At 42.5% G+C, this 21,621-nt stretch overlaps 1 protein-coding gene across 7 annotated transcripts; it reads left to right on the forward strand.

The window, feature by feature from the left end:
• The first annotated feature begins 186 nt into the window (after positions 1–186).
• On the forward strand, positions 187–21,465 carry LOC119228720 (LIM and senescent cell antigen-like-containing domain protein 1). 7 transcript variants are annotated; one of them, XM_037488605.2, is made up of 11 exons: positions 187–378; positions 13,596–13,755; positions 14,849–14,915; positions 15,031–15,151; positions 15,633–15,782; positions 16,456–16,606; positions 17,622–17,714; positions 18,149–18,197; positions 18,352–18,427; positions 19,038–19,217; positions 20,015–21,465. In XM_037488605.2, exons 1-10 carry the CDS (start codon positions 350–352, stop codon positions 19,171–19,173), a joined length of 1,032 nt encoding a protein of 343 aa, XP_037344502.1. In that variant the 5' UTR covers positions 187–349; the 3' UTR covers positions 19,174–19,217; positions 20,015–21,465. The 7 variants fall into 7 exon arrangements, 6 of the variants coding, with proteins under 6 accessions (XP_037344502.1, XP_037344500.1, XP_037344501.1 ...); XM_037488603.2 differs by lacking the exon at positions 187–378 and adding an exon at positions 5,686–5,909; XM_062565008.1 differs by lacking the exons at positions 187–378; positions 17,622–17,714 and adding exons at positions 10,347–10,811; positions 16,890–16,982.
• The last annotated feature ends 156 nt before the right edge of the window (positions 21,466–21,621 follow it).

Here is a 21,621-nt window from a genome sequence, read left to right on the forward strand (position 1 = left end):
TGTTCATTCTTCACATTTTTAGATGTATTTGTAAAAACGGTTTCATGCAATCAGTACATTTTATGTATTATACATATTGAGAGAAATAATTAGTAATACTGTGACGATCATATTTAATTTGTATTTTAATTAAAATTAAAATTCAAAGAATAGTTTTATTTTGAAAGTCACAAGCGGATGTAGTAAATTCCTTCGAGTCTGCATTGACGGTTTGTTGAAGAGAGGCGAGGCCCGTCTGCGCCATTCTGTGAAAACCAACGCTCAACGTTTCATCCCCGACTGTACAACATCTGGACATCAGCAACCGAAGTCAGAAAATACGTATTCCGGTCCGGGAGAGAGTGGAGCGATGCTCGGCATTACTGAAATGACGAACGGGTAAGTGAAGCCTTTGTAATAGTTAACCTAAAGGAAACATTTGCATTTGCAAATTCAGAAGTTGACAGTTTCTCGATGGATGAGAAAAAAAAAAAGTTGGCAGCCTCGGTATGTTCCATTCTCTCACGCGCTACGACAACTGTACTTTAGCCCCGACGAACCCATTAAAGATTTTGACTATAACGTACTAAAACTAGCTTATGTCTATCGCGCGAAAAAGCTGCTTTCATTCCGCAAAGTTAGATTTATATTGGCTTACTTCACCTTTTAACTATGCGAAACTAACGTTAGCTAACGTAGCCCAGTTACTTTAATGTTGTATACAATCTCAACATGGTCACTGGAGCTGCTCGCCAGCGCCCCCTGCCGTTTGTTATAGGCCCAAGCAGGCGACCCGGGGACTTCTTTACGTTAAAAAAAAAGATTTAATGATCATAGCCAAATCTTTGGCTGACCTCTTTTTTTAAATAAGTTTCATGGCACGTGATGGACAATGGTATTTACAAAAGAATCAGTCAGATTACTTTCTGTAAGCGTTATAAACTTTATTGTGTTTTTCCTCGATGCAAAGGTATCTGAGACGCCTGAAACCTTAACTGCAGAAGTGTATTGTTGCGTTCTTTCGTGTTTTCAGACATGCTTTTTTGATGTCTCTCTACGTGTGTGTGTCTCCCCGTGCCCTTGAGGTCTATTGTTTCATTCATTTTTCTTGCTGAACTATTTTCAGATCTGATGAGATGATGTCAGTCGCATAAAAAATGGTCTGTGTGAGTGTAAAGAGCTAAATATGAAAATTATTAGATTAAATACAATTATATTGTGTCAGTGAACCCGATATTTCTGTGTTAACTCAATAGATGAGGGTGTGCAGACTTTCTAATGAAATCAAAAACTTAGTTAAATGTTTGCATTGGTAAAACCTTTTCAAGATCGTTGATAAATTAACATAATTGCTACAAGCTGTCATCAGATGATAACAATGTAAATCCAAAAAGAAACCTTTCAGTTTACCTCATTTGCTTGTTGCATTTAAGGCTGGACTATTCCCTTTTGTGTCAAATGAGTTGTTTGAGGCCATGTTAATGCTGTGACTATCTTAGAACCTTTTAATGATAAAAGCCAAATCGTTCAAAGAAGGAAGAAGGATGTTCCACTATATTTTGCGGATCACTCTCCTCCCTGCACAGGAATGTCCACTTAGACACACTGGACAATTTCTGAACCACTTCCTGACCATCCGTTCCCCCGGGACCGCTGTTCACAGCCATATTGTTTTCCACTAGTGTGAATGCTACTGTGTGCACCGCTGACTTAATCATGGCCCGGGATGAATCTGGCTTTTATAAAAAAGCACTCTGCACACTAAAAGCCGTATGAGGGCAAGTCTTTGAAGGCCTGAAGGATCACTGCATTCCCAACGTCTTACATTTTCATCCAGTCGCACTCTGTGTTGATACAACCGGAGCTTAGAAGAATGTCCCGGTCTCCAGTGTGGACTTGTCCTTGTTTGGAAGAGCGATGAACTTGTGTAATGTTGGAAATCTTAATGCTCAAAGGCCTCTCGCTGTGGTCATATGGGAATGAATTTATTGTTTACTATTATATGTGCGATATGACTGATGTCATTGGGATTTTTAGAATATAGTAAACATTTAGTAAATGCCTCTTATGTGTGTGTGTGTGTGCGTGTGTGTGTGTGTGTCAAGAGGCCTTGAAATTGTTGAGTTTGATCTCGTTAGCTTTATTATTTGAAAAGTTTTCTTTAGTCTCAGCTAATTCCTCTTAAGTTTCTCTAAACTGATTATTTTAGTGCCAGTGACGGTCGCTGCGTGGTCACAGTATTTGTTTGACCTTTCACTTCCCGCACGGAGGCCGCAGAGATACTCATACCACGACGGGTCTGTGGGAACAGCTTAATCATCCACTCAGTCTGGTCATTGAAGGCTCCTCTCCTCTACTCCGCCTATCATCCCCCTCACTGTCCCTCCTTTACCCTCCTCACACCCCACCTCCGCCCTGTCAGGCAGTCTGGGATGCCTAAAACACACACACAAACACAAACACACACACACACAGGGGCCTAGAAGTTTGTGCTGGATTTACATCCATATGCCTCCCACAAACACATACTGACACACACACACACACACACACACACAGCAAACAGGAAGTGATGTGGCCGTGCGGACACCGATAACGGCAGTCGGAGTGTTTGCAGAGGCAGCAAAGGGACTTGAGCAACAACGAACACCATCTCAGTGCAGTCGGTGACAAGGCGCTGGTAGGTACATTTACGTTACAGTTAGAACTAGCGGTAACCCTCCAATCAGCTGTTATGCTGCTTTGCGTTGTTCATGTCCTTTGGTTATAATGCAGCAGTGTGCAAGGTCTAACACCTTTGCATACGTTTGGATTTTTGTTCTGAGGTACATTCAGTCCCTTCCTTGTGTGTGTGTTTCCCATCTGTTGTGTTTTATTTCTATTTAACCTGGAACTGGCACGGCTAGCCTGTGTTGGCTAAGTCTCCCTCAGGAAATTACATTTCTATCCCAGAAAAATACGGAATCAAACCACATAATGTGTTTTTCTGGTTTATCCGGAAGGCAGCTCGATGTCAGTGGAGCTTTATTGCACACATCCCGGCCCTGTTGCTCAGCGTTTTAACTATTGCGTATCCACTTCTTTGCAAGTTTCCTCTAACATGTGTTAGTGATTCCAAGATTGATGTTCATTTAAATAAACAATAAGAAGGTCTTGTGGTCCCACAGTAATCCCACAGTTATTTGTACATACCAGTATTGTATTTTTAATCACTATAATGTGTTAGTTTTTGCTGGGAGGAGGTTTAAATGTTGAACGAGCAGCTGCAGTACTGGAGTTGTCCACATGGTGGCAGTGCACTCCTGTTGCACAGTTTTGTTCTGCAGCGTCTCTGGCTCATCAGTCTGCTGGTTTGTGACTGAGTGACGAGTCAGCATGAGGGCTCCCAATAAGGCAACTGTGTCAGCACATTTAAAACCTGCTAGAAACTCCTCCGTCCAAATACAGTTTAACCTTTGAACCCAGCACTGGTCCCAGCTCCACCAGTACGCACACATTACAACTGCACTGTGTAAACAAGAGCCGGTGGTATAATGTGTTGTCACTTTTAGTAAACTTTCCCATTCAGATGAAATTCTATGACAACCCGAACCCTATGAATGAAGAATGTTCTGCCATGACTTACGTCACACATTCAGGTTCCACAATTGCAGTTGCTGTGTCTGTGTGTGTTTGCTCGTCAAACCCATGTGGAATGCTGAACAGGTCAAGGCAAGCTGCTGAAGGTTAATCTGCAGCGTGTGAGCTCCTCAGAGGGCACGTACCTGTCTGTGCATTAAGGAGTGACGTGGTGTCCTTCAGCCGCTAGTCCGTCCACAGCCATTTCAAACCAGAGGAAACGCAGCCGAAACCAGTCACCCCGAATTAGCTTTTTTTCACTGTTGCATTGCGGAAGAGACGGCGTATTGTCCCTGCAGCTTGTTTGTCATTAAACGTGTTTCTCAGGCGACTTTCAGCTCCGTCGGAAAATCCGCTTGAGTTGTGTTTTGTGTCTGTTTGGGAGGATCTCTTGTTCCCACATAACATTAAGGATGGATTTATTCATAGATTGACATTTTCCCTATTCACAGTAGCTCATGATGCACTTGAGCAGTGTATAAAACACATGTTTATTACTCCATTGTAGGTGGCATTGTTCTTTGTAGTGCAGCTTTACTCAACGTCCCACCCCTCAAGCTGCTGTGTGGATTGACATGCTGACTGCAGTTTTTGTACGGCTTTATTAATTGTCATTACTGTGATCAAAACATCCCTGGCCGCCCGTTGGCTGGTCATAGTTTATAATCCAAACATTAGCATATCACTTTGTTTTGTGTCTGTTGCTCTTTGGGGGAGAACTTTCACACCTTCTTTACCGTAACCTTTTGGGATATTTTTAAATCCGGCTACTTTGGGGAATGTTTTATCTGCCGGTGTTGGCTCAGCACACCTATTTTGTAATGTGATGTCATTGTATTCGTTGATACATCTGTAAAAAGGTAACTGCAGTACATATATTTAAATAGATCCAATTTTGAAAATGTTTTGATCATTCATAGCGTTTTTTTACTAATTACATTTTCAGTGAATTTTATTGTAAATTAGTGTCCAAAGATTGTTTGCTTCTTTTCTGTTGTTTTACAAAAAATGTTTTGTATATAAACTAGTGCTGTTAGTTAAACACCCTATTAACGACGTTAACGCAAACCCATTTTAACGACGTCAATGTTTCTTATTGTGAGATTAACGTTTTCTTGGGGGTGGGGGGGGGGGGGGGGGGTAGATGACTCTTGCCTGAAAATGTCAACAGGCTTGTCTGTTTGAGTAGCCGGCTGAAAGCAAAGAAGTAGGTAGCCTAACTGCTTTGTTGACAGCAAACTAGAAAAAAGAAAATATTAATCCATGGTTTAACTGCACTACAGTCCTTGTTTACCTCAAATGTGCACTTTTTAATTTAGTACTGCCCTGTTTGGCAATGTTGTTTTTCAGTAAAATAAAACATTTGCACTTTCCATGTTGATAAGAGCATTAAAATTAAGAAAAGATTATGGAAAAAAATAAATGAGGAACATTTATAAAAAATGTGCAATTAATTGTGATTAATTTTGACTTAACTATGGCATAAATGTGATTAAATATACGTTATATAAACATAAGCTAAATGTAAACTGAAGAAGTGTGCAATTAAAAAATAAAAATAAATGGGCAGAACCGGAGTGACTACTAACCTCCGCTCAGCCGAACTGATCCTCAACCTGACTAATACCCCCCCCCCACCCCCAAGTGTCATCAAAAAACATCCAATATGACCCAGGCTCTGATGACGTCATGTCAGGATAATCAGTGCCTCTCATATGTATCAGTACGTGTTCCTTATCATCATTTGTGTGTGTGTGTGGGCGAGTTTTTTTTTTAGCTCTTCTTGGTGGTTTGACCCCTCTGGTCTTTCTCTGGATTTCTTTTTAAACAAAGGAGTTGGCCACGGAGACGTGGGGGATAAACGGAGAGGGGGAAGGCCACAGAGGGCAATGCCTGGCTCTCTGCTGTGACTCCTTTTCTCTCTACCTGCTGCAGGAAGAGGGAGGAGAAGGAGGAGGAGGAGGAGGAGGCAGAAGTATTTGATAGGTGTGCAGGCTGTGAAACCACACCTCTGCACACTTCATTCCTCAAGGGGGTGAGCGCAGGAGGTGTGTTTGAGAGAGAGAGAGAGAGAGAGAGAGGGGGGGGGGGGGAAGAGAGAGAGAGAACAAGCGCCAACCAAGGCTTCATCTTTTTGTATGTGGATCACATACTTTCTCTGGAGCCTCACTGTGGGTGAGTGTTGTCAGCAGGCCGAGGGAGGGCGGAGAGATGAACTCTTTGAGGCTGAAAGAGTTGTCAAACTCCGACTTGTACCGACGGAGACAGGAGAGACCAGACAGCTATGGAATTGTGGCCGGGGAGAGCCTCAGGTGAGTCCTTCGTCTCTGATGCTTTCCTCTTAATCATTGACGCGACTCTGATGACAGCTGTTGCTGCTGATGTCACAGTAATAGTCCGTTCACTTGCTGATATTCTGCCTGGTTGTACCGGACAGGGTACGCAATGTCAGCGTCATAGAAATTCTACGGGGCAATAAGGAACTAAAAGAATGTAAAAATCAGCAATAACCCAGTCAGGCTTTTGGCCCGCTGCCGCAATGGATATTTGTGGCTACTTTTATTGCTTTTAAAATGTGCTACTGATGAACTATAAAGTCTGAAGGCCCAACAGTTACTAATCCCACAGATTCCCTGCTGCTCATTGCCAGGTTATCTCACACCTACAATACTTTGAATCACTTTCCATTTCCAAGGTTTTATTTTTTCTTTACAAATAAGTAACTTTCTTCTGTTGTTTTTTTGCCATAGTAGGTTTTTCTATTTTGGTAAACTATTTAAACTGGCCTTCATTCAGCAAATGTGGACTTTTGTGCCCCGTGGTTGTGTCACGTTAGGTCGAGTGGATCGACTCGCTCTTCCACAACAAAGAATCAGAGTGTTTTGTACAGAAACCGCAGCGCTGAGACCCTCTGAAGAAAACTGCTCCTGCTCTGTTTCGAGTATTGACGAGGGGTTGAGTATTTAATCAGCAAATCCTACAGCTGATGGCTGAATTCCTCCGAGTCATGTGACCAGCAGCGGCACAAAATGTACCACATGTGCGGTCTTTCACAATACAAAAACGTCAATTTTAGATGGTCTTTTTAAAATGTCTTTTCCAACCCCCTCCCTGTCTCTCTCTTGGTGTCTCTCGTCACACAGTGTGTGTGTGTGTGTGTGTGTGTGTGTGTGTGTGTGTGTGTGTGTGTGTGTGTGTGTGTGTGTGTGTGTGTGTGTGTGTGTGTGTGTGTGTGTGTGTGTGTGTGTGTGTGTGTGTGTGTGTGTGATCCTGAAGGACTGTAGTAATGTGAGGAATGTGTACCAAGAGGGAGCTCGTTCTTCAGAAGTGTTCAAACCAAAAAACCCATTTCTTTCCTTAAAGCCTTTCTCCTTATCGTGCAACGCAAAAAACAATTGTGTCGGGCGGTTTATTTTATTTATTTTTTTGGTAAACATCCAAAACATAAAAAGGTATGCGTAGAAAACACCAAGTTTTCAATAGTTTCCTCCTGCTTTTTATTTTAAGAGCTTAATTCCCTAATAAGAAATGCCATGCTAAGTAGGTTTAATCCAGATTCGTCCTTATATGGACTCCTGGACCCAAAGTGAAACCCATCATGGCATCAAACGAGTTTTAATGAATCACGTCCGACAAATATAAAACTAAATACTGCTAAATACATAATTTAATCAGAAACGTTGAAGCAGTATTAAGCGATATTAAATGACGATCTGGCCAAACGGGGTCCGAGAGGTGATACCAGCCGCCGAGAAGACCCACTTTTACTTAAATAAAAGTTACTTACTTTACAACGTTTGAATCTGTTGTTGTTCTCAGTGCGTTCCTGTGGATTTAAGTGAAACTGAACCTTGAATGTGCAGGTCAGGTTGGGCGTCAGGAACAAGAAGTACAAAACAAAGGAAATGTTAGCGATGAAGGATGTTTGCACAGTCACTAAATTAGCGTTACAGGCGTGTGTGTGCGTTGGTGTGCACACTCTGAACGCCTTGCCAAGCGGCCCTTATGTCTGTGTCACCATGGGGGCGGTTGATACGGTGTGTGTTTGGGGGGGGTGGTGTTTGATTTGCTCCTTTTGGCCTGAAGCTGCTCATCTCTGCTGCGAGTTCAGCCTGTTGCTCGGGTCTTGAAGTGTTGCCTTAAGAGGCATGCATTCACAAGCCACAGGATTGCCTGTTTTCATACAATATTATAAGGGTATTTTACATGTTTTGCAATCAAACAGCTGCTTTGGGTATCGGTGACAATAAGCCGATCTGGTTTCGCGTATTGTTTTTATTTGATTTAATAACGATTCAGTAAATGTGTATCCACTGTTGGCTTCCTTATTAGAAAATCCTGCATATTTCTTTGCCTAATCCCTCTTTGGATGAACAGTCAAAATCAATATAGGGAAAATACATCATGAGTTGTACAATATACGCCATAGATTGTTTAGCTCATAACTTATTGATACATCTGTATTCTTTGTACACATATACCATGTCCTACCTAGTGCTGGTTAATTCTTAAATGAGTTGTTTTGGATATCAAGGACATCTTTGCAGAATGTGACGGCTTATTGGCTTGGATATTTGTGAATCACTGCAGTAGATTCCGCCCCCCCCCCCGTTAATTCCTCCACCTCCACCATATAACAACCACAGAGGTCAGTCCATTAGAACAGTCGGCTGCTGACAGTTGCTGGAGCCATTTTTAAGTTTAGGTTGACATTCAGCACACATTTTCTCTCTCATGATGGAGTTGTGTGCGACGGAGAGGCAAATACTCCTTAAAACAACAACGTTTAGCGAGGAATACGATACACAATATTATCAGCGTTTATTTTGCTTTTTATTTTCGATACCATTGTTTAAAGCAATATTCCACTGGTTGGTGGTTGGCAATGTGGTCAGTGTGTTCAGCATTAGCACAACATTACTGCACGCTGGATTTTGCTGTCCCATCACTTGCCAATCAGGGTAGTTTGTTACAAACAACATTCCGTCCATTTCTCTCCTTAGTGATGATTTCAGCTCTACATGCGTAGTTTTATCAGGTAAATATATTTATGTGTTTAATTGAATCCGAAGAATTCCATGTTGCTGAATAATTGTGCAGCTCTCACTTTGGGGAGGATCCCCCTCTCAACACGGCATGGACTGTAATCTGGAGGAAAGATTAAGTGTGTTTCCTGTTGCTCCATTGTAGCCCGTTCACTCAACACTGGCTGCCAGTGGGCGAGGTTCCCAAAAGATCCCCAGTTGTTCACGTTTGGAAAGGCTCTTAAAGCTTTGCCCTGGGAAATATTTGGCTAATTATTTGAATCACTAACTAATTCATCTGAGAACACAGGCTTAATATTAGAGTGCAAACAGTGAGTTTTTTTTGGAGTAGGAGCAGGAGCCAGTGTCCCACTATACTTGATCCACTACACAACAATGCACCGCAACACGAGTGGATTGTATACAGAGTGTAAAATAATGCATCATGTGCTAATGGCCTGTGTTTGGAAAATATGATGCAATAAGGATACAAATTAACCTCCCCCCAACTGCATTTACATTTAAATGTCTTACTTTCCCTTTTCAGAGGATGGTTTTTCGTCCCCCCTACGAGGGATAAAACCACCCCTTACAAACACAGACACTAAACAGCAGCTGCTAGCACCTAGTTTGGAGATGAGGCTCCACGAGGTGTCTATTTGTAGAATTATGGTCATGTTGTATTGAATGAGTCTATGTTTCAGCTGGTCACACACACACACACACACATTGTTTTGGACCCTTTTAAAGACTTAAAGTAGATGAATTGTTCATCCCTTTGTTTTGCTGGATTAACACAGCAGCGACTCTCCAACATGTTTGTCTCTCTGAAGTGTGTATCCGGGTCTGGAACGATGTGGTTTCCGTGGTTTGGGAGGCGGTCGTCAATTTGAGATGCCAGTTGAGTTTAACCACTTGAGGAGCGATCATCTAACAGAGGAGACTCATGTTTGTCGGTTGGAAGTAATGCCTGCCGACCAATACAGGCTTTCTGGGGATGATTAGCATATTTTATAACCATAGCTGGAGATTCACATTGTTGTTTCAAACATTTTTGGTGACTCACTTGGAAAAGACGCAGACCATTATTCCATTATGTTCCCCGGTTTTAATCCTATCCGGGAAAAATAAGCAGCCTAAAAACTGTCTAACTGGCTAACCAGTGCGAGGGGGGGTCGATGGGGTTATGAAAACTGCCAACGCAGTTGAAATCCACAGTTTAAGACTCCTGCAGTAAATCATTTCAGATTCCAGTCCGAAACCGTGTAGCTTTTATTTGTTACACTATAAACATTGCATTATTTAAACATTTAACACACTGATTAGACAAAAACTGGCTGCAATTTCTTTGTGTGTGTGTTGTGTACCGCTCTGGTGTGTTTATACATCCCTAAGGTAAACAGGAATATGTTCTGTTTCTGTCGTACTACTTCAACTCCTCCACATCCTTGTGCAGCATTCCTACTTTGCGCAATACTAGCAGTCGGAGCCACGTTGTCGTATCTCTGCAAAAACCAGACTGTACTGGCTGTGGAAATCTGGGATGTGATAAATATATAGTGGGTCCGTGCATGTGTGTGATGGCGCAGTGAACTCTGTCTGGATTGGCGTCAGGTTGGGCTTTCTGGTGTCACTAACCTGCCTAAGAATAGACAGCGACTGGGACAGGAGGGGTGGCCGACTGTGAGGGGAAAAAAAAGCGAGCGAGGGAGTTGATGTGGGGAATGAGAGAAGGAGGGAGTGCGTGCGTGTGTGAGGGAGAGAGAGGGAGGGTACAACCAGCTCACTCTGATCAGTGTTTGGGTCTCCTCCTTACTGCGTGGATCGCAGCTCTCGTCGCTCCCTTCCTGCAAGTGGAAACGTACATGAAAAACAAAGCACAGAGGATAGCGAGCGGAGGTGTTTGGGTTTGTTTGCTTCTTTTGGACGCGTGGTGTTAGCTGGACTCCCTTTAGTTCCCCCCGCGGACTGCTGTAGCCCGAGCATGGAGATGAACGGCCGCGTCCTGCCGCCGTCGATACCGGAGGATGGAGAAGCCCCGGACGATGGTCCCCGCGGGGAGAGGAACGGTCACCACCACAGGCTCCAGGACGGCGACGGGGGGGAGGCCGAGGTCGCGGTGTCCAAGTCCCAGAGACGAAAGAGCGATGTCAAAGTCTATAAGGAGTTTTGTGATTTTTACGCCCGCTTGTAAGTACGCAGTTTACAAGAATTAGAGTAAGAGGTTGAAGAGAAGTTGTTCGATCTTCAACCAGACTGGTGTTTGCATTAATGACCAGATATATATTATAATTGTTGATGGAATATGTTCCTTTTGCCATACCTAGTTCTATTGTTATAACTTTTACATTCAGTTTAAGAGATATTTCAGCAGAAAAGTGTTGTGGGAACAGATTGGATTCAGTAGCCAGTGACCCTGCAGTATTAAGTCAGTAATGGGGGTAACAGTTAATAGTTGTGAGGCCTTTTCATTCTCAGGGTCACTATTAAATGCACTACCTGAGGTATCCGGTTTGATTTCCTGTCTTGTGATTGGTGGAGGATTTACTGCATCAATAAATTACTGTCACAGATTCTGGAGTCTACATTTTGGGAATTAATTTATTTTTGATGGAAATGATATGAAGTAGTGGGTCAGTGTATGTGCTCTGAACTGTTGTGTTACAGAACGCAAAGAATTCTGATGTTGTAGTTCTAGTCGCCACGGTTACCAGCCCGTTGGATTTGGTTAAAATGGGTGCCATGTTAGCGCAGGAATAGCTCCGAGTGCCACCGGAGTTGAGCACACAGGAAGGGCTATTTTAAGTTGTTATGCAGAGTAGAATTTGCAAAGCGGCATTCTAAGTACGCTTTCATGAGGGGCAGGCTAAATATACGTCATGCATTTCTGACCCATCGTAGTTCATTGTAGGCTGTAGGAAAAGGTGAATGTGGGGACACCCACAGGTTTGTGAAAGGACACTTTGAGGATCGAAGTTTCCCATCTCCCTGTGTGGAGAAGATAGAAATCCAATTTTGGCCAAAGGTGTTTGTGGTCATGTTGGTCATGGAAACATTCAAGCCCATAAGCGGACTATTTACAACCAAATCTTTCTCTTGGTATTAAAAGGCCTGTTGACCACAGACATTGTTTAACCAAAGAAATGATATGAGCCGATATGGTCCTGTAGTGTTTTCAGATGTGTACAGAGGTCTGGGAACAGGAGAGTGTAGGATGCTTTAGCAGATGCAAGAGAAGGGAAACTGAAGACATGTGGAGACCAGTGGAGGGAACAGAAGGTATTCATAACAGAGATGATCGTTTGCATCCTTTCCTTTTTGACATCTGGCCGGCATTTGTAGTCACTGATCAACATTAAGATTGTGTACTTACATTTTAACTATTTGCAATAAACTGATGTTGAATCTAAAAATTATACATTTCAAAAAGTCAAAAAATAGACATAGACATCAAAGTTTAAAGGCCAGGTGTAGATTGCTCCACCATAACGGTCCAAAGAACAGGTTAGTACAAAAAAGTGTTAAAATCATTAGTTTGTCACTGCTGATTTAGAATATGAATGCAGAAAACCCATTTTATTTTAGTTCAGTCCTACGCTGTAGGCTTGTTTCTCCCATCCCACAGGGTGAGTAACGCAGATAGGAGGGTGGTAAATGCCTACGGGATGTGTCACTTCCTCCAAAAAATCCTTCGCAGCGGGCAGGGCGGTGTGCCCGTGTGATATCAGGCCAGACCGGGGTTTACACAGCAACGTGTGTTCGATAAGTTTGACGATCTCACACACTGATGGAAGCTGTGATTTTTCCTACCTCTGACTTGCAGCAGAAGTGACGAGCAATGTGTCTGGGATTTTGGGGAATTTTGTTGACTACCAATTGGATATAACTAAGTTAATATGATGGACAGATGGCATCACTCCATTTAAAAAAAAAAAAGTACCCTGCCTTTTGTGTGTGTTTGTGTTGCCTGGAGACACTTTGGTATTCTGACCTTTCAAACAAAGCAGAGACACCGGGATGGTTCCTCCATTCTCCCTCCTGCTCTTCATTTTCCTCTTTCTGTTAACTGGAAACTGGCCATTAGATATTCCTAGAATTAAACCTCTAACATTAAAAAAATAAGTTGATGTTAAATAGACATACAAGTGTTACATGTGACTAACTAATAAATGTGATGGTGAGTTGAAAAAAAGCTCATGAATTGAAGATGTTTGAAGCCGTGTGGCAGATTTTGGGGCGAGCCTCCATTCGTCACAGCATTAGTCCCATGACTTGAGCACCTGATGTGTTGTGAGAGTGCGGCAGGTCACATTGTCGCAGAGATGCTCGGATGCTCGTTTACATGTGGCTAAATAACAGCGCTAACTGTCCGATGGCTTTTTTTAAAAAGTTGAGAGCAGTGTACATGCTGTGCATAAACTGTGACTTCAGCTCGACTCTCGAAAAGACAACATTAAGTTTCCCACCTCAGTGATCCCCACGCCCTGATACGCTGAGCCAAAATAAACCTCAGACCAAGAATTGTGTGCGTGAGTTTACGGGCTGATAACATCTTGCATCACATTTTCCCCTTCTCTGTTCTCCTCGGGTTGAGTACATGTTGCAGTGGTTGAAGGCAGGGCAAGCGTGTGATAGAAGTTGAATTATTGGCGTGTACCGGCATGACCCTGGCCTATGCCTGTGTTGTTCCTACAAAAAACACATTTAAATTAAATATAAAATAGATATATTTTTTTATGAACTAGGTTAAACATATTAAAACATAGTGTACATGTCCGATTAAAAACATAGTGTAGGACAGAACCATCATGTAACAGGGAAAAAAATTTGTTACACTATGAGTCATTGTGTTCCTCAGCAGATATCGCATTGCTGCTTCTAACTATCACATGTACTATCTTTCAATGTCAACGAGTATTTTGACTATTTGAGCATATTCTGATTGTGGTATTTCTGCTTTTTCTTTTCTCCCAGCAACATGGCTAACGCTCTGGCCAATGCCATGTGCGAGCGCTGCAAAAGTGGTTTCGCCCCGGCAGAGAAGATCGTGAACAGCAACGGGGAGCTCTACCACGAGCAGTGCTTCGTGTGCGCCCAGTGCTTCCAACAATTCCCAGAGGGACTCTTCTATGAGGTAACACTTTGACCTGGGCGATAGATTTTTTTCTTTTCCGTCTTAAAAGATGAACAATGCAGCAACTGAACGCTTTATTATACCTCAAGCGTAACGGATTTCCATAAACACGCGGGATAAAATGAAATCCACTCACATTGGTCAGCACAAAAAAATGTTTGGACAGATCAAATGCTTCGGCAGATTTTTGGATTCATTTCCTGACGTTGCGCTGAAAAGCTCCATGTAATCCTGGTTACACTTGTTCTAGCAGCTCAGAACACATTTGAAGGCCCCGAGCCAGCGAGCCAGACAGTTCCATCACTATCTATCACAAGGCTGTTGTTGGTGCACATTCCTCAGACAAAGAATTTAAACACATGGGCCCGTTGAGGTAAATAAAGACGGGTGAGCTCATGTTTTCAAACCCATTCCAGTAAGTAAGATGATCACCAGCTTCGACGCGAGGCCCGTGGGTTCTCCGGCAGGCCCCAGAGAGCCTGAGGCTTCCCTGTTTGGGGATCAATACCAAGATCGAAGCCAAAGGATTCACACGAACCTCTGGGTCCTTGTAAATAATTGAATCTGTGTCAATGAATAATAGCCAGATGACCCCTGCTTGAGCCTGTGTTTGTACACGTTGGAAGTAGGACCTTACTGATTTGGGTTTTGTATATTTAAAGTGGAAAGAACATGAAAGCAACAAAAATAGCATCTGCTGAATCTTTAATCATTTCAACTAAGGAGAAATTCCGAAAATGTTCTTTTCGTAAAACATGCAAACTCTACTGCCACGGATTGTCAATCCTTAAATTTTTACTATTGTGATTGAATTAAGGTTGCTTCTCGAGAGTGCTCTCGAAGCTGAGCAGTCAAAGAGAGGTTATGCGACTTGTGTAATTTAGTGTACAGCACATTATATTTTTTACATGTGGATATTGCATTTATACTAACGCAATATACTACTATAAGATCTTTGGCTAAAATTCTGCATAGGAGTCTGGAAATGTCTATTTTAGGATTACATGGTTCATGTTATTGCCATTAAATCGTGTCAACATACAGCTGTTTGCTTTAATTAACTGTGTTCAAATTGTTTGGTTCCCGTTGACAGTTTGAAGGCAGGAAGTACTGCGAACATGACTTCCAGATGCTGTTTGCTCCGTGCTGCCACCAGTGTGGTAAGTTCAGGAACTAAAGTAATAAATACCATCTTTACTGGTCTCATGGAGATGCAGCTTTGACTTCATGTCCTTTTTAAACAAGCTCCCCCGTAATCTCCCCGTGTTCTCTCAGGTGAGTTCATCATCGGCCGCGTGATCAAGGCGATGAACAACAGCTGGCATCCAGACTGTTTCTGCTGTGACATCTGCCAGGCTGTGCTCGCAGATGTTGGATTTGTTAAGAATGCTGGAAGGTCAGTTCCTCTCTAGCCACTTACCCATCATGCCACCACAGTATTTGTTTATTCATATGGGTTGATGTCTGCGGTTAGGCAGCGTGTGGTTTTCGATGATGCCGTTTTAGCGGCAGACCGTTATCTCAAGAATTCTCATGACCTTCTGCCTGTAAACCTCCTTTTAATCGTTCTGCCTCAAAAGCTCCGATAAGTCTCAACCGAGGTGAAAGACGAATGTTGAGCCATATATGCTATAAAATGAAGAGAAAGACTTGAGTTTGTGTTAGATTGCGGCTTGACTACCCTGTAAATACAGGTGTGTGCCTTCTGTTGTTTTCCTATCATATCCATCTTTTTTTAAATATAAAACCTTATGGGAGATATTTGGATCTGACCCATTTTTTTAAATATTTGGTGCAGGCTTAGAGTTTACTAATCAAGCTCCAAAGTTCAGTTAAGTGTCTAATCAAGCATCATCGTCTTTTTTCTCTCCCATCAGGCATCTGTGTCGTCCGTGTCACAACAGAGAGAAAGCTCGAGGCCTCGGCAAGTACATCTGTCAGAAGTGCCACGCCATTATTGAGGAGCAGCCTCTTCTGTTCAAGAACGACCCGTACCACCCTGATCACTTCAACTGCAACAACTGCGGGTAAACGTGCGCACACACACACAACCCTTTTCCAGCTGTGTCAGTCTCAGAAATCAATGAGAGCATGAAGGCAGTGGGAGGACTTTAGGCTACAAGCTGAGTCAAGTTGTGAGTAGCAGCTAAAAGGCCTCAGACTTTCAGAGTTCTGTCTACATACAACATCCTCTGTCCAAGGGCCCTCACATCATCACAGGAACCCCCCTTCCTGGAAAAAAAACTTTAAAAGGGAGGGGGGAAAAAAGAGGAAGATACTTTAGAGAAAAAGACAGTTTCTTGTAACTTAAGTGTAAATGTAATGTTTAAACTGCTTTTCATAACTGCTAACCGCCAGGCCTTTTTCACGCTTTGATGCAAGGTATTCCGCATAGTGAGATGATATATACAAATTTGTTGTAAATGCCAATTTGTCTATGACATGTTATTATTATCATAAAAACCTCAGAGATCCAACAAAGCGGCTCAGAAATGCATTGTCTCTGCAGACAAGAAACAAAATACCAACACCACATCATGATGGGCCAGAGACCGCCCTCTTGTGGACTAACTATGTAGTTGCAACTGGATGATAACACACACACACACACACACACACACACACTTGACAAATGTGAAGTCGCCTTTCATGGCATTATAATTGCAACCCTCCTGTTGCGGTTTCCCTGCGTCTCCACAGTAAAGAGCTGACGGCTGATGCCAGGGAGCTGAAGGGGGAGCTCTACTGTCTGCCCTGCCACGACAAGATGGGGGTCCCCATCTGCGGAGCCTGTAGGAGACCCATCGAAGGCCGCGTGGTTAATGCCATGGGAAAACAGTGGCATGTGGAGGTATGAACTTTTGGAAGCTTGAATATCTTAACTGGATTAACAAAATATAAAAAAAAAATTCAAATGACTTTTCATATGTTTGATATTCATTTTCATTCCATTGAGTTCATTTCAATACGTGCCTCATGTGAGACTCATACTTTTCCCAGCTTTATCTCCACAGCTGTGTTCATTGCGCTCCATCTCCAGGTTTTTTTTCCCTCCTTCCTCCATCACCCGTCTCTTTGTTATCTCTTTCGTTCATGTTGTACTCGTTTTCCTGTCTTTCCTGCCACACATAAAGCATCACGTGTGCACTCTGTGTGAGCGCCCATTTCAGGGCCACCCATATTTTGAGCGAGGCGGTCGAGCCTATTGTGAGCGACACTTCGACATGGTGAGGGGAATAAGTATCGGCCTGATATTGATTGCTGCCGCCCTCGCGTCCTACTTCTCCGTGCCTGGCTCGAACCTCCCAGCCTCCATCTGAGGGCTACACTAATGGTGTCTGTCCGCCCAACGCTGTGCCATGATCTACAGGCCAGATTAAAAACAACTTTTATCTTGATCTCAGATTATCAACGACTCAAGTTGTCAAATATATTAATTTATCATGAAAGCACAAATCACTGAAATGTTTGGGATTCAATTGGTTAATAAAGCAGTTTAATTCTCTGTGCTAGGCTTTTTAAACCGAATACAATCATGTAGAACATCTTTTCTTAATTGAAAGGTTTGTTCAAATCGTCAAATTTCACAACATTGAATATTGACAGACGTTAAGTGTTTGCCAAAGCCTTTTTGTTTTTGCTTTAGGAAATCCATATTGGTCTAATCTCCCTCCACCACACCGACCAACCCTTTATTCCCCTGTTGGAGGATTAGAGCCCCCTCTCTAGCTCACACCTCCGTCCACCTGTGTTCGCCCTGAAGACGGTCGCAGCACATCTGGACGGAGCCGATGATGTCAGACTGAGATAATGTTCTGACTGGCGGCGTGCTAACACTGTGCGCTTGGCTTTGGGTTTGTTTGCAGCATTTTGTGTGTGCTAAGTGTGAGAAACCCTTCCTGGGACACCGTCACTACGAGCGCAAGGGCCTGGCCTACTGTGAGACGCACTATAACCAGGTAACACTCATTATTTAAGTTGAGCACACGAAAGAAGTCGAAACATGACGTGCTATGTTTTTTTCCTGTCTCGTCTTCCAATTAGTCTTTATTATAGCACATTCTGATCAGTTTTACAGTTAATCTTCCATTTTGAATTGCCTACACTGGCAGATAATTGAGATGAAAAAAAACATCTTTGAGCTAGTTACAGAGTGGATTGGAAAGAAATTGCTTCTAAAAACTCTAACCCTAAACTACGCTGGAGGGGAAAGTCTTTTAGTGACAACCGCCTACCAAATGCCCCTGAAGCCTGTGTGCATGTTTTGTGTTTATAAAACAGCACGTTAAGTTTAGACCGCCAGTGCTGCGTTGTGTTACAGAACTGTGTGACTCGTATAAGATTAGTCGCCGTGTTGCTCACTCTCTGTCTCTCTTCCTCCATCACCGCTCAGCTGTTTGGAGATGTTTGCTACCACTGCAACCGTGTTATTGAAGGAGATGGTAAGAAAGCCGGTTTTGTTTGTAAAATAAATGTGTTCATGATGGCGCTTCACTACAAACCACAGTATTTGTTAGAGAACCAAAAGTGTTTATCTTTAGCCATGCGATGGTGAGTTGGAGCAGCGTCTCATGTGACAGTGTTTTTTTTTCTCAGTGGTGTCCGCCCTCAACAAGGCTTGGTGTGTCAACTGTTTTGCCTGCTCCACCTGCAACACCAAGCTCACCCTCAAGTAAGTGACACACAAGTCTAGGTGACACACTGTAACAGTGATAATGTCACTGTGGAGTGGACACACAAAGTAATTAAGATCAGGTAATTATTTGATGTGAGGTATTCTGCACCGTGAGTTGAGATTTACAAGTTTGTTGTAAATTCCTAATTTGCTTATGACGTTTTATTATCATAAAAACCTCAGAGATTCAACAAAGCAACTCAGAAATGCATTGTCTCTGCAGACAAGAAACCAAATACCAACACCACAAAATGATGGGCCAGAGACTGCTCTCTTGTGGACAAGTAATTATTTGCTGTTAGTCAAGCTCTCTGAAGCCTGCCAGACATTCACATTAGGTCCAGCTCGCTCTTTGCCGGTCCTTTTTCTGTCTGCATCTGGAACTGTTTACTGCTTTATCTCTCTTTCAATCCTGTTCATTCTGGGGTTTTCTGCAATCCTTGCTTTTCTTCCTCCTCCTCTTACATCTTCCTCTCATCCACCCTCCCCCCTCCTTCTATCTATGCCTCCTCGATGTCTGTCTCCTCCTTCTCTCCAACTGCCCTCCCTTTTCTCTTCACCTCTTTCAAACTCTGCACCATCTCCCTCTTCCTCCCTGCTCTGTCAGAGAAAAGTTTGTGGAAGTGGATCTGAAGCCGGTATGTAAGCACTGCTACGAGCGCCTGCCGGACGACATGAAACGGCGGCTGGCCAAGTGCGAGCGCGACTCGAAAGAGAAGAAGAAGAAACTAATGTGCCTGTGATCCTCCTATTCTCTTTTCTCCTCACTTCAACTGTTCTTCCTCTGGTCAGTTTCCATCTTTTCTTCCTGCTTCTGTTCATCTGCTTGACAAATTTGCACAATCACACTTTCTATCCTTGTCAGACTGAATATGTTTGAGTGGCCTAACACTAGAAAATGTGTCGGTACATTACCACCTCTCAGCCAGAGACACCGGTGAGGATTAAGGGCTCAAACCAACCTCTCCTATGCAAACAGCGCAGTCGCGTCACCATGTGACATAACTGATTGGCCTGTTTCCTTGGTGCGTCTGGGTATGAAGGGCAGTACTATAATCTCTGCCGGCAGCTTCCTACCCACAGCTGTGGAGGTGCTAATGTCCCAGCGGGTCGAGCAGGTGCCGCAGCAGCGACGATCTGCTCCAGGAGCAAATGGTGTCCGGGACAGCCGGCAGGAAAGCTTTTTAAGAGCTGGCCAGTGTTGGTGTAATTAAAGGGCGCTGGATTAACTCTGTGTTTTCATATTAGTATTATTAACAAACTATTAAATAGGTCTTATAGCTATCATCAATACGTATTTGACAGTAACACTCTGTATTGTAATGTCATCCATCTCGCACCCCAGTCTCTCTACTGTCTGCTGACAAGAATTACTAAAAGGTTGAAAAGTAATTTGTCAGCAAATATACAAAGAAATAACCCAAATATAACTTTTAGAGATTTAGAGACCCTGTTTAAATAAGGCAAGACAACTTCAATAAATAGTTCTATTCTAAAAACCCACTATATTAACTTCTATGAAATGTATGATTGTCTGTGGGCAAGAATGTACGTACAAACCAGCAAGTACTCTCCTCACCACAGGAACAAGTTTGTGGAGTTTGACATGAAGCCAGTGTGTAAGAAGTGCTACGAGAAATTCCCTCTGGAGCTGAAGAAGAGGCTGAAGAAGCTGTCTGAGACTGTCGCCCGGAAGTGAACAGGGAAAAGGGGGGAAATAGATGAGACGCCCCCCACGTGACCATGCAAGTCACATTTCCAGAGTTGACAATCGTATAACAAAGCGTTTGTGTGTTTTACAAGATATGTACGTTCAATTTAGCTTGGTATTTAAAAAGGAACATACCACCTTTTGTCTTTTCAATTACAGAGGATCCTATTCGTCATGTTCAAACTGACGGAGGGACTAACAGACAGATGTTCAGTAGGTTTGAAATTAACCTCTTCGGTGCCTTTTGGGTCAAATACTGTACTGAATATTTTTCACATGCCTGCCTTATTTCAATTAATGCATTAGATGTAAACACAGATATGGATGGTCCAGTATTTCAAATCAGCTTTAAAAAAACACAAATGTGAGAACCCAAAGAAAGTGGCGCATTTTATTAAATGTTTCCACCAACATGTATTATGTTATGGATTATTAATGTATATTTTATTTTATATAATGCTAAAAACGTTTCTGTCATCTATGGTGTTGAATTTACCATTTGATATTATACTGTGTTCTCCTTAATGCTACAGTTATGAACTGAACCATCACCTGGAGTATGTTGGATTGCCCAAATGTGCTGTGCAATTTATGTGTGAAACAATCTCAACAGCAACTGTTATGTACAGCAGTTCATTAGGTTCAGCTGAACAATCTAAGATAATCCAATACAAAAGCTACAATAATTTCCTAGTTCATACTGTTCATTTTTGGATTTAACTACTCTTATTTACAGTTACTAACACATGATAGCGACTGGCTATTCAAAACGGCACCTCTGATAAATTCAACAAACTAATCTTCACAGTGCCAGGATTTATTGCTGGGCAACTGGTAACGGTGTGTCTTGCAACATAATGGCTTGTGGCATGTGCAGAGACTGGATGTTGGAGAACATGAGAACACGTGTCTGCTGTCTGTAATCCAAAGAAAGCGATCGTCTTAGGAGGGTGTACCGACGGCCTCAAGACTCAGATCCTCTTAGGTTAACTGTTGCCAATGGGAAAGACTAGTTTCACTTGAACAGTATTTTATCATGGACCGCTTATCTTTTACCTGGTAGTTTTAAAAAAAAACACATTCCACTATTTTATAGAAGTTTCTTACTATTTCACTACCCGACAACATTAGTCCTGTAGAAGTACAACTATATTCTGAACTTCAGCTCCACTAAAAAATCTTTGCTTGTCAAGAGACACTATTTATTCATGTAAACACACCAAAGTGCATGTTGTAGACTTGAATTGAAGGCTATTTTCATTATTCCTAAGGTATTTCTGTATGCTCTTCTGAATAAACATTGTGTGTCAATTATACAAATGTACATGTAGTAATGTTTTTTATTCATTTAAGGGGAATAAATTGCAGGAATGGATAGTTTTTTTACACTGATACGTTATACACTACATCATTTCCCCTTATAAGGCAGGCTGCATAGTTCAATAGTGCAAATTTGTTGAAATCATTGCAATTATTACTT

This window comes from Pungitius pungitius, chromosome 10, assembly GCF_949316345.1.
Source record: "Pungitius pungitius chromosome 10, fPunPun2.1, whole genome shotgun sequence".
Taxonomy (NCBI): domain Eukaryota; kingdom Metazoa; phylum Chordata; class Actinopteri; order Perciformes; family Gasterosteidae; genus Pungitius; species Pungitius pungitius.